Below are 16,147 nucleotides of genomic sequence, written 5' to 3'. Positions count from 1 at the left end.
ATTTGATTGCAAGACATTGAATAAATGAGAATAATTGAGACAACTGATCTAAGAAGAGTTAATCTTCCTGCTAACGTTAGCCATCTCGGTTTCCACCCTTCCATGACTTTGCAACATTTATCTACTAGCTGATTCCATAAAGATGCTCTGCCAACTCTAGCAAAAAGTGGGACACCCAAGAGTTTGCTCGTCAACTTCCCATTGTGGACTCCAAACACCTCAACAATCTCCCTTTGCAAATTTTCACCAACATTGAAGAATTTTTTTTTTGATGTTGCTCAATTGATGTCCTGCCCTGAGCCATCCCTGTAAGAATCCAACACTAACTTCATCACTCCAGCCTCTCTCAGAGATGCTTACCCAGAGTGAATGGTCGGGTCCATATCCTCTACCATCCTCAAGCCTTTCCACTGACCTTGATCTCTTTGCTTCGCAATGGTCCTCCTCAACAGCTCTGCTAATAAGATGTAAAGAAAACAGGCAATTTAGTCTCCTTAACGTTGAAAAAAGCCCTACGGGCTATACCATTTACCAAGAGGGACATCCTATAATCTCTAATCATACTTTTTATCCAACTGATCCACTTTTTACTAAAGGCAAACTTTCCCAGGACTTTAAAGAGAAAATACCTGTCCACCTGATCATATGCCTTTCTAATATCCAGTTTTAGTAGCATAACACGCTTCTTGCCTGAGGATATAGTGTGAATCATCTCATGAGCCACGATAATACTATTTGCAATTTGCCTCCCTTGGGTGAAGCCACTCTGTTCTGGGTAGATGAACTTTTCCAAAATCTTCTTTAATTGATTAGCCACTATCTTTGAGATGATTTTGTAGGTGGAATTACATAAGGAAATCGGACATAAGTCCTTTAACCTTTGAACATTCTCGTTTTTTGGAATCAAGGCGGCCAAAGTGTTGTTGAAGTCCTTCAACACAAATCTGCAGTATTGAGACTCCTCTACCACCCCTTGCAGCTCTTTGTTAATAACAAGCCAAAACTTATGATAGAAGAAGGCCTGAAACCCGTCTAGACTTGGTGCCTTGTCGCTAGCAAGGCCAAAGACGACCTCTCTCAATTCCTTCATGTTGATTTTAACTACCAACATTTCATTATCTGCTTCATTAAGTTTGGGTTCAGTCGCATCCAAAATGGCATCCCTATGACTCTAATTATCAGTCACCTCCGCACACTGCAACTGTGAGAAGAAGTCGACAATCTGATCGTTAATCTCGTAAGGATCAGAAATCTCTTCACCCTGGGGGATTTGCAGTTTAAGAATTCTGTTAATCAACCTTCTGGTCTTGATCGAACAATGGAAAATTTTTGTGTTTTTATCCCCAACTTTCAACTAAGATTTTGGAGTTCTGTTTCCAGAAAACTTCCTACCTAGCTAACAACTCATCATACTTCTTCTTAAGATCCTTTTCATTAACAAAATCCACTTCATCCATACCATCTTCAATAACTTTGCTATTCAATGCTACTAGCTGACCTTCAATAGTCTCTCTCCTTAAAAATGTTCTTGAAGTGATCCTTGTTTTATATCTTCAGAAGTTTTTTAGTGTTGAAGTTTAAAAAATAAATTAAAACTCTTGTTACCTTCTACTTCTGGAGCCAAAACCCACCAATCCCTCACCATCTCAAAGAAACCCTCTTCCCTCAGCCACATTTGTTCAAACTTGAAGGGATTCTTGCTTGGTGACCCATCCTTGACAACTTGATTTGAAGCAAAAAAAGGGAGGATCTCCGCTTCAAAAACTACTTGCAAACGATCCCAATCTCCCCCAACAAAAAAGCTATCCAATCTCTCTGCAATACTTGAGAAGTCTGCTCTTCGATTGGTCCAAGTATACTTACCCTTCTTAGGTCTGATCTACCAAAGCCCATTATTCGCCACAAAATCCTGAAAGTCCCTCTACACTCTTCCCATCCTTCCAGCACCACCTCTCTTATCAGCCATCCCTAGAGTAGCATTGAAATCTCTTGCCAAGATAACACACTTTGCTGAATAGACCTACAAATCTCTGCTAGTTTGTTCCAAATTTCCTTTTTGGCATCAGAGCTGGTTGGACCATACACATTTATTAGGTGAAAACTAACATTCTGAAGCAAAAGCTGAGCCTAATCATCATCCAATTCTGCTCTTGGTCTACAAGTTCAACTTTAGCTATTGTAGGATTCCATAAGAAGCCCAAACCCCTTAAGGCCCCAGCTGAGTTACAAAACGTCCTGATCACTTAAATCTAACTCCTAATAACCTTGCTGCCACCTCCAAACTCACTTTAGTTTCTTGCAAACAAACAAAATCTGTTTTGGTTTGATCAAAGCATCGTTTGATCAGCTATCTTTTGTTAGGGGCATTGCGGCCCTTGACATTCCACATAAGGAGACTCATTGCTCTCCTGGAGGGAAAAGGTCCCTCCCACATCTCAATTTGCGTTGTCCTTTCATGTTGCCAGCTTCTTCCAACAATTTTTGGACCGATTTCCTTCCTCTTTAGACTTCTTGCTTTGGGTACTTTTGGAGTCATCTACTACCACCTTCTGAAGTGATTTGGGGGTGAGTACATTATCTTTATCAATTGATTCATCTGCAAGGACAATTGCAATATCATCGTCAATAGATTAATCTGCAAGGGCAATTGCAATATCATACTCTTCTTCCTCATTGTCATAGATACGATGGCAAAATCCTCAACTTCCCTAGGAGGCAAGACCTGGATGTCTTTAAAGAGAACCTCATCAGTATTGTCCTTCTCACCTTGATCCTCCTTGTTGCCAAGGGTACAAATTTGTGACCATACCTAACACATCTCTAGTTCCAAGGGTCTGTCCTGCACTCCAATTTGGTAGACAACAAGCAAAACCCTGAATCTATTGCGAAGCCAACCCACTAGTGGGTAAAAAATCATCCTCTATTATCAAATCCCTAGTATCATCCGCTTTGTCCTGCACTCCAATTTGGTAGACAACAAGCAAAACCCTGAATCTATTGCGAAGCCAACCCACTAGTGGGTAAAAAATCATCCTCTATTATCAAATCCCTAGTATCATCCGCTTTCTCTCCCATCAGGGTGATCCCTGTAATGTGCTCAGAAAGGATTCCTGTATCATTTGTGTTCTCGATCACTGCTTTAACACCAATTGAAGACTCCAACAGCTCCTTACCAGACTTTGCCTATGTCAGAACATTCACTTGAGAGTCAATCACCACATGCTCGACCTCCACTTGTGTGGGTCCCTATTGAGCTCTCTATTGTCTAGTGTCGAGCCCAGATAGTCCAAAACTTTCTCCACTGATCTCATGTTTTATGTTGTGTGATCTCTGCTCTGAGAGGCTGGAGCCAAGTGTGTTCCCCCAAGCATTCTTCTTTTTCTTTTGCCCTTCTCTTGAGTTGTGCACCCTTCCTTGTTGTGACCACATTTCTTACATTTCTCACACTTTTCCAATATTTCTTCCACTTTAATCTCCTACCACTAGTAGCCTTCTGATGTACGGATTTCAATCGCACGAGGTAGAGGCGTATTGGGTTTCCATGCTATATAAATGAGAGCAAATAGACTAAAGTCCTTCCTGTCTATTGCTTCATTCTTACGTATATATCTCCCCATCCTATCATCAATCTATTTGAAAATCTCCTTGTGCTAGTACTCTAGAGGGAGGTTACACAACCTCATCCATATTGGGATTTCTTCTATTGAAGCTTGTTTAGGGTTAAAGTTAGGAATCCAATCTCTAATATAAAAGCCTATCCCACCCATCATAAATAGACCATTGAGCAAATTCCATTGCTTTTCACGTTTCTCTCTAGCTATTATTAAGAAGAAACCATTAGGCAAAGATTTGAGGATAAAGTACTCACCCTAGTTCTCATTGAGCCAATGTCAAATCTTTGGATACATTGGTAAACAATCACCCCATTTCAAATAGAAAGCTGTTTCCCTCAGCGATCTGACATTCTTTTGCCACGCCTCTAGTGCACAACCCTTTTGTTTGTTGTTTGCGGCACTGAGAGGATCATTTCCTTTGCAATGGTCTGTCATTTTGGAATCCATTTTAGATTCCCATCACCATTTGATCTCCAACTGACTCCAGTAAAAACCCGCACGTCCCCCCATTTGGACCCACCAGGTTTGTTTGCAATCGCTACCTTCACACGAACCCTCTCCCTTCCTCTATCGCTTTTCAAAGGCTCCCATGCCCGCTGTAGGGGATGCTGTGTGAGGTTTCCTCCCCTTCTTTCTGCCCAACCGCTGCCCTGGTTTTGCTATTTGCCATAGTTGTTTGGTTTTCGAAACCTCAGTCCTTCCTCCGCTCCGCCATTGGAATTTTGGTTATTTTCTTGGATATATAGAAAATATTATTCTATGTATAAAATAATAATAATAAACTGAACTGGTTTTGTATTTGATTCGCTGAGAAGAGCTTGAAGGTTTCTATCCTTAAAATCCATGAATAGAAGCTGAAGCTTCCCTAATATCTCCAAGAGAAATCTCAAAATCAAATCTAATATCCAAGCTTGTTGAATTAAGTTCATCTTTGTTCTTTTCAGCAGCAGCATTGTGACCTTTCAACTTCCCATTCCTGTCTCCTTGTCTTCTTTCCGATTTGTCTCTTATCAACCCCTTTTATAATATTATAGTGACCTTTTATAATTTTGCATTAAGTCCCTAGAAGTCAATCTTTATATATTATTGGGTTAGCCTATTAATTTTCTGATGTCCTAGAAAATAGGACATTACAATCCTCCCTCCTTGAGATTGCTTGTCCTCAAGCAATGAATTCTAGGACCCCATATCTATCTACAAGCTGCTTTACCGCCCAATCTGGTACAAATGAAATAAAATCCCATCATAATGTGGAATAGGGGGTCCAAGTGCAAGTCATCCCTCCATAAGGTGTCCGGATCCCACATCAGCCTAAAAAACTCCTCCTCACCTTCCTGGTGCGTTTCTCTAAAGATGTCAACTCTGTACCCTGAGCTGTGATCCCATGTATTATGATTCTTGGAAAGAAGAGCTCCTTCCCTGTCAACATGTGGATCCCAAGCCAGTCCATTAATCTGATCCTGGGAGTAGAAATAGATGCGTATTATCTTACTATCTTCCTGTTAACTATCAGAATGAGTGGTTCACCCAACAAATGCCAAACACACCTCCAATCAGCATGCTAAACAACCTAATAGGCTACCAAATATCACTACTATAAGATATGGCAGTGTTAACTATGATGCTGAAGGTATTGCTGTTCTCTTGTATATGGAAGAAATCTATCTCATGTGCATTATCCGATACATGACATGTCTTCACGGATGCCCGTGCAACTCCATAACTCCTATGGACCGTGCCAAATCTGAAAATAGCTTGGTAGACCAAGCAGGACAACTATTGATAACTTAGCTAGGCATAAAAATAAAATCATCAATCAACAAAAAGGTAGCTGCCATATCATATGAACTTGGTGTTGAATCTCTAGCTGGACTGTAGAAGCCTTCGGTATGCATTAAGGACAAGTTTGAATTTTCTGATTCACCATAAGTGTTACAATCAAATCTACATCTGCATCAACAAAATGATTACCATCACATGAAATGACAGAACTAATTTTACTCGAATCAACATTGTCGTCATGCTATTGTAAAGACGAGTAACTATTGATATAAAAATCAGAATTCATGTGGTTGACTTCTTGTTGGTCCTTAAGGTCTTCTTTAGTAGAAGATGTCTCATTTGGATAGGGGAAAATGGAAATACCAAGTTCGCCTTCATTCTCACCAAGGTTGTGGATCCCTTCTATCATTGGTATGATCTCCTTGGCCCCGAGTTCAAGATCATCTTTTTTGTCTGTGGCTGCCATAGAAGTCTGATTTTCAGCCTGGTATAAAGAGTAATGCGCCATAGTTAACTGAAGACAAAGTTCATCTACCTCCTTTTCCTTGTCATCTCTAGATTTCGTAGTAAATTCTCTATCTACAAAGAGCTGTAAGTAATCTGATTTCATCCTTTCAGATGCTTCTTTGATTATTTTAGTTGTGTACTAGGGACTCCACATGGAAAATTCTGTTTCCTTTCATCACTTTGAGTTTTCCACATAAGTTCTTCAATGAATTGGTGGGAGTCATCTGCCCTTGTTAACACTTGGACAAATTTCTCTTTTGTAACTAATAACCTGTTCATCAAGTCTTGCAGCGATAAAGGTTTGTGTTCAAATTCATCTAGGGAGTAAGGATTGTCACATATCAAATTTTCTGATTTGTTCTCAACTGTTGAAACAATATCATCATCATACTTAATTGCTTCTATAGCTGGTGTCGTGCACTCTTCATGAAGTGTTAATGGAATAGCCTCATGTTTGTATATGAATTCATCAATGTAGTTTTCGGCTTCACTAGTTTTGTCAATAGTAATCAGCAATTTATTAAACAGGAGCTTAGAATACCTCTAATTATTTTTGTCGAGCAATACCTGTTCTCTTCTCATTTGGTTCTTGCTCATTCGTGGAGATCCTGCAACCTGTATGCCTACTAATCTTAGCTTAGGTTCTGTCATAAATTCTTTGAACATGTTAAAGTTATGTTCAATTAATTCTTCCGCAAGCTTATAAGCCACGGGTGAGATTTCATTCACCCTTCTCCATATAGCCAGCAAAACTGATTGTAATTGCTTACATATGTCATCATCCTCACCTAGGATTAATGACATGATGGTTTTTATGCAAGTTCGAACATTGTTTGGTTGATGTTTATTGTATACCCTTAAGAAACATTGTGTCAATTGTAAGATAATTTCTTCAAAACCCGGATCCAACATGAGAATAAAAAATCTGGTCTTTGTCATGAGTTCTAATTTTTTGCCTTCTTACCAAAAGTAGGATCCTTGTTATCATGTAGTCCACATAAGCTGTCCGTAATCAGCTGTAATACCCTTCTTAATATGCTGCCATTGTTAAGTGTGACAGGTGCTGTTATTCTGATAATCTCACTAACACATCAGGCTATTGCTAGTCTCACATCTTCTCTTGTTGCAAGGCCCAATTTAAGAGTCTCCAATCAGATCGGTCCATTTTGGATAAATACAAGTCCACTTCTTCCAACTTAGCAAGAAGACCATCAGTGATCTCACAAACTCCAATTGCAATCCACTGAAATACAACTCATTCTCCATTCCTTTTTCTTTTTGCAGGTTTCTTTGTTATTCACTATTATAGGTGTCATTGAAGTCCTTTGAGAAAAGACCATTTTTTAGACTCGCTAGTGTCTCCATTCTGTTTTCCCAACTCTAGGATGCTACCCTGTTCTATCCAGATGAACAGTTCTGCAACTTGTATGATGTCAGATAGTTGTTAAGAGCTCTGTGTTTCTTTGTTTTGGGTTTTTATAAGTATTTGGCTGGTGGTTTGTTTGACATGAATATTCAACATTGCGACATATACTATATAACTAATAGTACTAACAGATACAACAAATAACCAATGTGCTTGTTCCCAATAAAAAATTGATAAACTGGTCGCAGTGTCCAAATAAACTTGAATTACAAATGGTGACCAATGGAATAAACAATCAAAGAAACACCTCTAGGAATGACAGTATACTACAGTTTTACAAGCATAGTTGAAGTAGAAGTTTTGACCTGCTTAATCTGTAGATGTATATGAATTCCCAGTCTTGTGTGGTACCGATCTTGGCTAACAGAAGAACTTCCTTCTTAACGCATATCAAAGTTGGATGTCCAAGATAACTGTTATTAAATATTCTCACACAATAACTATGAGAATCACCACATTTGATTTTGAGGTTGTTGTCTCTAATAAATTTGACCCAATGTCTCTTCAAATTCAGACTCCTGTAGATGTTTGACAATTAAACTTCACGAAATGTACTTTACTCACGACAATTTTAATTACATTGAAAATGTTATTATTATCGCACATATAATCTTCTCAATATTAATATGACACCGATATAGTTATCCTCAAAAGTTTCCCAAATATCAGTTAAACCTTTACAACATGGTAACCTTCAAATTTGTCATCTGTTTTGTGCAGCTTGTCACTGATGAGTAATGACAACCTAACACAGATGGAAATGTTGGAATATGAAACACCACAACAATGTTTGAATCACCAAATGCCATGTTGTGTATATGATGCTGGATGAAGCCTTTTCAATCCGGCCTTCAAGACTAATATTACTCAATAAGCTTCCTGGCTTTGTGTTTCTCCAGTGGCAAGTAGGAAGTTTAACTTGACCTTTCTCCCCTCTGTATCCACCCGTTGCCGACTTTTTACCTCTCTTCAAACACGACTGAGAGTACAAAGATGAAAGGCCTTAACAAGTATTGGGAGAAGTACACGACAAATATTTTCAGGTATGATTTTATTCTCACCCAGTTTCTGTAATATCAAAAGTAATGTCCGCCTATAACCACCAGTGACTTCCTAGTATTGGTCAACAAAAATAATTAGAGACTTTCTACAGTAGCATTAGACACTATATTCTCAGCCAACATGGAGATAATTCTGAACTCTCTATGAATTTGCCCTCATTAAAAACTTGATACAAACCTTTGATAGAAATTTCTGAAAACTTGTTTCTGAATGAACTCCATAGGATGGCAGGATTTTTAGCTTTCATGCAACTTGGAATATTTAACCAAATTCTATACCACAATTTCCAGAATTTAAACAGAAGATTTCATCCAACAATTTTCAGATTTAAAACAGCAAATAACCCAAAATTTTCCAAATTTAAATGCTCAAGTTATTGCATTATTTAATAATCAGCAACACGATAATAAATCACCAAATATCCAATCTTAGTACAGTAACAACATTCAGATTAGAAATTACTAAGAATAAACCTATATATGCAGTGTGACCTCCATTTTGAATCTACGACAAACTGATCCGGGTTTGCATCCATTTCGCTGAGAAGAGCCTGAAGGTTTCCTTCCTTAGGATCCCTGAATAGAAGCTGAAGCTTCCTTAATTTCTCCAAGAGAAATCTCAAAACCAAATTCAATATCCAAGCCTCTTGAAGCAAGCTCATCTTTGTTCTTTTAAAGAGCAGCCCTGTGACCTTTCAACTTCACATTTGTGTCTCCTTGTCTTCTTGCCAATTCATCTCTTATCAACCCCTTTTATAATATTAAATTGACCTTTTATTATTCTGCATTAAGTCCCCATTCTCAATTTTTATATATTATTGGGTTGTCCTATTAATTTTATAATCTCCTAGAAAAGGGGACACTACATATTCTTATCATATCTCTTTTTTTATTTGTGTGTTGTATCTTTTGGTAATTGCAACTCCATAACTTAATTATAATATGAGTCACTGGTCCTTAAAGTCTTTGACCTTGAATGTACCTTAAAATTTACAATGAGCAATATGTTTAACTAGTATAGGAACAGGAAATAGAGTTTATGCAGTTTGGCTTTGTGGCTGCGGGACATTTCCAACAAACTTTGAAAGATTGCACCTGGTGGTCACTGTGTTTTAATACTGTCATTTAATTAATTTGATGGCAAAGCTTTAATTTGAGGGGCTTTGTTGCATTTCAACATAAATAAATTTTACTCAGGAAACCATATTTGTGAAATTTTAACCAGGAGCACAGATCCCAGACCTGTTTTAATATGGTTCTAATGCGTGTTAATGAGCACTAAAAAGACAAGGCATAACTTGAGAACACAAATGTTGATTCACTTGCATTTCACATTGGAATTCATTCTTATGATGATGACTCTTCTCTCCTCCTCTTTCTCATTTTCCTAAAACTGAATTGTTGCCATTACTTGTGGACAATCATCTGTATGTCAATGGATGATGCTGATAGTAGGTTCTTTCAGAAAAAATAGCTTCAATCGCTCTCATTTTCTGTTTAGGTTTTGAAGAAAATTTTCTCCAGGGAACTACAACATTTGTTTACCAAGGTTTTTTTATAACTTAGCTTGTTTGGATTTTTAAAATTTAAGTAGGTAGAGTCTCTTGTTTGCTGGGATATCAGGGGAAGAATATCATAAATTTGTTTAGGGTTTGAAGAATCTTTCCTCCAAAAAACTTGGACACCTATTTAACAATTATTTTTACCTTGGCATGTTTGGACTGTTTGAATTTCAATTGGTAGAATCTCTTTTTTGAAGGATATCAGTGAACAAATATTTTAACATTTTCTACTATGGGCGCTTTGATAAATATGCTTTCATGAAAAAGGTAACGAGCTGATTCGTCTGTTTTGTATTTTTTCCTTAGTTCTGTTTCACTTTGATTAATTTTGTTTGCTTCTGAAGTGGCAATTCACAAGCATCAGTGTTATGTAGTACTAATGGTGTTCAGTTGGGGCGGTCCTTTCATTTAATAGTGTTTTCCAGGTTGAGATGTTATGGTTTTAACTTTTTTCTTAGTATATTTGTATTTTAGACTTGAATGGTGGGATTATCGAGGGTGATGGTAAATAGTGCTTTTTGGGAACCTACGATGAAGATTGAAATTTGCCATTTTAAACGTAACTATGCAAATTGATGAGACTGTAGAACACTTAAATGCCATTTGGCTTTGATAACCAGTTGAAAGCAATTTCTATTTGATTTAGATCTTAATTTGCCTTATTGTGTTCAATTAGGAACTAGTGGAGACAAAGAAAAAGAAGAAGAAAAAGAAATCTGCAGTGCGTGTAGAAGAGCCCTTAGTTTCACCATCTTTAAATGGAACAGAGGAAGCAGCCACTAGCACAATTGCTAAGGAAGACGATGGAGAAGATGGGCAGGTGGAGAATGAAGCTGTAGATGGTTCATCAGGTTTTTTTTCTATCTCATCTTTTCTGTTGTGAAGCTAATGTTTTTTACTATTTTTCCCATGATAATGTAATACACTTGAAGATGGATATGAGAGAGCTGCATGGTTTGGTTATTGTATAGCAAAGCATAATTGGTTATTTCTAATTGTTAAGTTTTTAACCCAGAAAATAAAGATAAACAGCAATAAAGAGTCGAATAATCGATACACAAAAGAGTCAAGACATTTACCCTCCAACTAGAGGGAAAAAGCCAACCACACCAGCAAAATATATCTTTTATTGATCAAGAAATGTTCATAGTACAAGGCTTTCACTTGATTTCATACAATATGCTGAGCAATCACACATAAATTGATTGAATTGGGACTCTTAATATTACACACGAAGGTCTCTTCAAATTTCAAATACAAGCCCCATCATATTTCCAGATATTCAACACTTCATATTTCCATATGCATGCTTCTTCGCATGACGTATGACACGTCTTTTTAATATAATACTATCTTAAATATTATCACAAATGTCTCTTTCAGCTGAAGATGACCACAATGGCATAACGAACATATTTGTATTTCATAAAATCAGAGATAATGATCTCTATTGCAGCTACAATCTTCAACACTCCCTCTTAGCAAGAGAGAGAGCAACCAAAGATAATAAATTCACATCACATAACATATGTTATCTCAGCATAACATAGTTGATCATAGTTGCTTCATAAGCACATAAAATTAAAGTTGTGGAGTCACACACATGACTTTCACCATGCCTACTTGCAGAGGGTAATCCACCATACCTACTTGTAGAGGGTGGAATGAGGGCTTTCAACTCAAACTTCTACCGGAAAATAATGCAGTTCCTCCATGCCTACTCGAGAGGGTGATCCACCATACCTACTTGTAGAGGGTGGAACAATGGTTTTCACCTCGAATTTCTCCTAGAGAAGAATTCATTAATCACTGAGATTTTCTCTTAATAGAGACTCCCTCTCAGCAAGGACAACTTTGATTATCAAAATAAGATAGGTGATTCCAATTGTTTTGAATCACAAAGGGTTAGACATCTCCCTCTCTCACGTAACCTCCCTCTGAAGCTGAATATACTTCTAAATTTTCTATATCATTAGCTCAGTCCATGATTACATGCAACATACTGATGTTCATGAATCTCTCATCCTTTTGATACATCCTGCAATCAAATATGAAGATCAATACTATACAGTATTCTCAGTAAAACGAAGTTCAAGATCTATACTCCTACAATACATTCTCTTTTGCAACCTCTTATTATGATTGAACACCAAAAACTTACAAAAACAAATAAACAATTTCAGTAATACTACTCAGTCAGATACAATTAGTACATAGAAATTAACTCTTAAGCATCTCAAAAACATACAGGCTCAAGTTAAAAAAAATAGAAAGTACTTAGCTTGCTAAGCACGTTTGTCTTGTCCTTCTTTCTTCTCCTCACTGAGGTTTGAGATGCACACATACCTTATAACAAACTATGCAGAGTAACAAAATATGTCTGCTACACACAGGTATATATGCAGATAATATATAAAACTATTGCCAATACAGCCAGATAATATTAGCAATGATCCATTGTGAAGAATTGCCGGAAAAAGCCGAGATAGACAGACCACATAATTTTCCTGTCAACAATAAGACAACAAAAATTCTTCACATAAGTCTGGCCAAATACAAATTTGCTTTCTTATTGACATCACTGCAAGACAGCCACAATGATTTTGAATCTTCTCTGAAAGAAAATCAACTATGCTTGACTGCAAATGATCATGAACACAGGTAAAATAGACGATACTCGAAGAATTATTTTAGTACTTATATCTGAACCACTCTAAGTAAACATGACATGAAATACACACACTCAGCGAATGCAACAACTGATCAAAGCCTTCAATATTTTCCCAAAACAAATATTTATTGACAGATGAACAAGCACACACCCAAAGAGCTTCCACAAAAGACAAGATCAAGTAATATGAATGCATGAATAAAACATTTCATCTGAAGAATATATGCCATTATGAACATACAAGATTTCTAAGGAATGAACTGACATCCCATAAAGAGTGTTGAGGAATCAGAGAATAACTATGCATAGCTACCTGACGGTGCATGGACATGAGCTGAGCAGATTGGTAAACCTTTCTTTCATCAGTGATTCCACATTTCTCACCCCAAGTCAGTCCTCACATCTTGCATCATAAGGTAGTGGTGTTGGTGGAGCCCGATATGTATTAGGAATTGATGTATCCAAAAGATGTCCCAAATAAAAGATTAATCCATTGAAAATTCAAAAAGATGATGTGGCATAAAGATTGATGTAGCAGCTGACAAATGCCAAGTGGGCACACAAGCTGTGTTAAGTTTGCAACCTTTGCTCTAAGTTTGTTGTTAGGAACATAACCATCCTGAGAATCAGTTTGCAAACAGACGATCTCAGCATCTTTCTTTGTACCAACATCCTTCAAAATTGCAACCTCATTCCAGTGCACAACACTCGTTGTTCAGTCAAACTGAAAATTGTCGCCCAGCACTGCCAGGCTTAAAACACACAGCTACAATTTATTAAAACACACCATTTAGTGCTGAATTAAAACCCAATGCAGCACATCATGACTTGCTCACGCTCAGCCAAAATAATAATAACCCACGTTTTGAAAACATGGTGTCCCTTTTGACACAAAAACATTGGTCCATTAAGGATAAATCCCACCTTCTATGTGTCTGCAGCCACGTTAAAGTAATCCAGGGCTTCATATTATCTCTATAAAATGCATCGTGCTCATTCATTCACACGTTCCTTGCAAGTGTCGTATGAGTTGAAAATGGAAATAGAATAAACGCCCTCCACAAAGACTATACATAACGGCTCCATCACTTGCAACTTTAATAGAAATGGCGGAGTGTAATATCCTCCCCTATTTTTTCCCCAAATAAAGAAACTTGCAAGCTACTTTATGATATCAATTAATTTGCTTAATAACTCAATATAGCATTTTTGTCAAACACTTCACACACATACTACAATATATATGAAAATTTGAAATTTCTTATTTGCTAATTAAATATCGATTTTTGCCATGTAAATGTGCTCATACAATTGTTTAACATGCTGTGACAAATATCAGTCTCGTATTCAACAACTACAATGCAAAAGTATAAAAATTTGACAAAAGAAACCTGGAATTAGTTGCTGTAGTATTTTTGCATATGTAGTTGGCAGCCTTCCAAACCCCCAAATCAGCAAGAACAAACAATAAACTTGTTGCAAATACTGTTCGCGCACTGTAGCAAATTCACTATTCACGTGCACTGTAGCAAAACACTATTCATGCGCACTGTAGCAAAACACTATTCACGCGCACTGTAACAAAACACTTTTCATCCGTACTGTAGCAAAACACTAAATGAAACCCTGTGTGTTTGGAAACACCGTTAATCCTCCTGATTGTGTCTTTCAACAGCGAAGAGAATGCTAGCAAAGAGGAATTCCGTCCTCCAAACCCGATAATCAGATATTCAGCAACATAACATTAATCTTCATCCAAGCATACTAAAAAGAGGCTCTTCCATTTCTTTTATAGTGTTCTCACAAGAGCTCAATCCTTCGTTTTCTTAATGTGGGATAAAACATAACTCTTTTTATGTAACTTATGTCTCCAATGTGTTATAAAATAAAGGGGACTCTTTTAATTTAAATATTTCCCACAAACTATAGTCGATGGATTAATAAAGTTAAATATTTAAATTTAACTTTATAAAATAGCTTTATCAATGCATAACAAATCTTATCAATGATAAACAAGTCTTGTTGTCGATTTTAAACAATTACCATCGACATACCGCTGCCACTGGATGTCCGACCATGTCCAAGATGACTTACTATAAATAGTAAGTATGCCCAAAGTTGCCTCAAAACCCCTCAGAAAGACCTGCAATTGAAACTATCTAGGCCAAATGGCTAACGACAACATCATGCTATGAATGCCAAAAGGGGACATTACATGGAGGTAAAGTTTTTGAAAGTCAAATGGAACGCACAGCCTCCTTTCTGAAAACATTACATTTCCAAGACTTGTGAAGGCCAAACAAAACTTGCCGACACAGAATGATCAATACTAATATCTTATACAAGCTGAAGCATTCCTTTTTCATGAGATGATACATAACTAAGCAAGCCGTAAATCCCAAGTGTCATCAAAAGAAACCAAAAAATGTCAACCCATACCAAATATGAAGGGTCGCTCTTGAATGGTAATCGATATGAAACATCCACACTCATAAAAGAAGAAAAAATTGATGCTTTAAAAAATGACTATAATAGGAATACCAAGGATAAACAAGGCTGCTGAATCATTAAGAAGACAAATAAAAAAGCCAGCTCAAATTTATGATCCACCACACATGATGAGGAGATGTGATGTGATTGAGGCAAGACACAGCTTGAACACGAAAAAGGTATAGCACGAACAAGAGATAAAATAGAACGTCAGAAGTAACCACACGGACATAAAGAAAGAGTATTATGGACATGATAGACGGTTCATGAATACTCTTTGCTGATAGGTGATAAACACAGTTAGATATTGATGCACTTTCCAGAATGATACAATCACTGTCTGGAACAGCAGACCACTAATCCACACAAGGAATAACAAATGATACTTTGAGAACTCGTGACAATTGTTTTAGGTAAGACGATTGTTGTTGCAACTACAATTTTAAGACTCCCTCATTTGCTGTTATCTAACTAGGCTCTCATACCATGTTAAGATTTTAGCCCAGAAAAGATAAAAAGAAATAAGAAGAGAATAATCAATACACAAAAGACTGAAGACATTTATGCTGGGAAAACCCTCCAATTAGAGGGAAAAAATCAGCCACATGAGCAAAATATATCTTTTATTGATCATGAAATGTTCATAGTACAAGGCTTTCACTTGATTTCATACAATATACTGAGTAATCACATAAATAGATTGAAGTGAGACTCTTCATATTACACACAAAGGTCTCTTCAAATTCAAATACAAGACCCTTAATATTTCCATATGCATTCCTCTTCGCATGATGTATGACACGTCTTTTTCTATAATATTATCTTAAATATTATCGCAAATGTCTCTTTTAGCTGGAGATGACCGTAACGGTCATAGCAAACATATTTCTATTTCATAAATTCAGAGATAAAGATCTCTATCGCAGCTACAATCTTCAACACTAATTGGTTCTAACAGTCAACCACAGCATTTCTGTTTTTTTTTCTACTTAAATGGTACCTTTAATACAAGGATGCTGGAGATATGCAGCACT

General features: G+C 36.9%; 1 protein-coding gene across 1 annotated transcript in view; it reads left to right on the top strand.

The window, feature by feature from the left end:
* Positions 1 to 16,147, top strand: part of LOC149535196 (methionine aminopeptidase 2B-like) — a 108,402-nt gene that overhangs the window by 15,607 nt on the left and 76,648 nt on the right. Inside the window, exon 2 of the mRNA XM_089807154.1 lies at positions 10,629 to 10,803. Within this exon, the coding sequence (XP_089663280.1) occupies positions 10,629 to 10,803 (175 nt within the window). The remainder of the gene's footprint in view (positions 1 to 10,628; positions 10,804 to 16,147) is intronic.

This window comes from Cupressus sempervirens, chromosome 10 (genome assembly GCF_028749045.1).
Source record: "Cupressus sempervirens isolate cs-2001-9-10 chromosome 10, ASM2874904v1, whole genome shotgun sequence".
In the NCBI taxonomy this organism is placed as follows: Eukaryota; Viridiplantae; Streptophyta; class Pinopsida; order Cupressales; family Cupressaceae; genus Cupressus; species Cupressus sempervirens.
The sequence above is the reverse complement of the archived record's forward strand: the minus strand, read 5'-3'. Positions and strand labels throughout refer to the sequence as shown.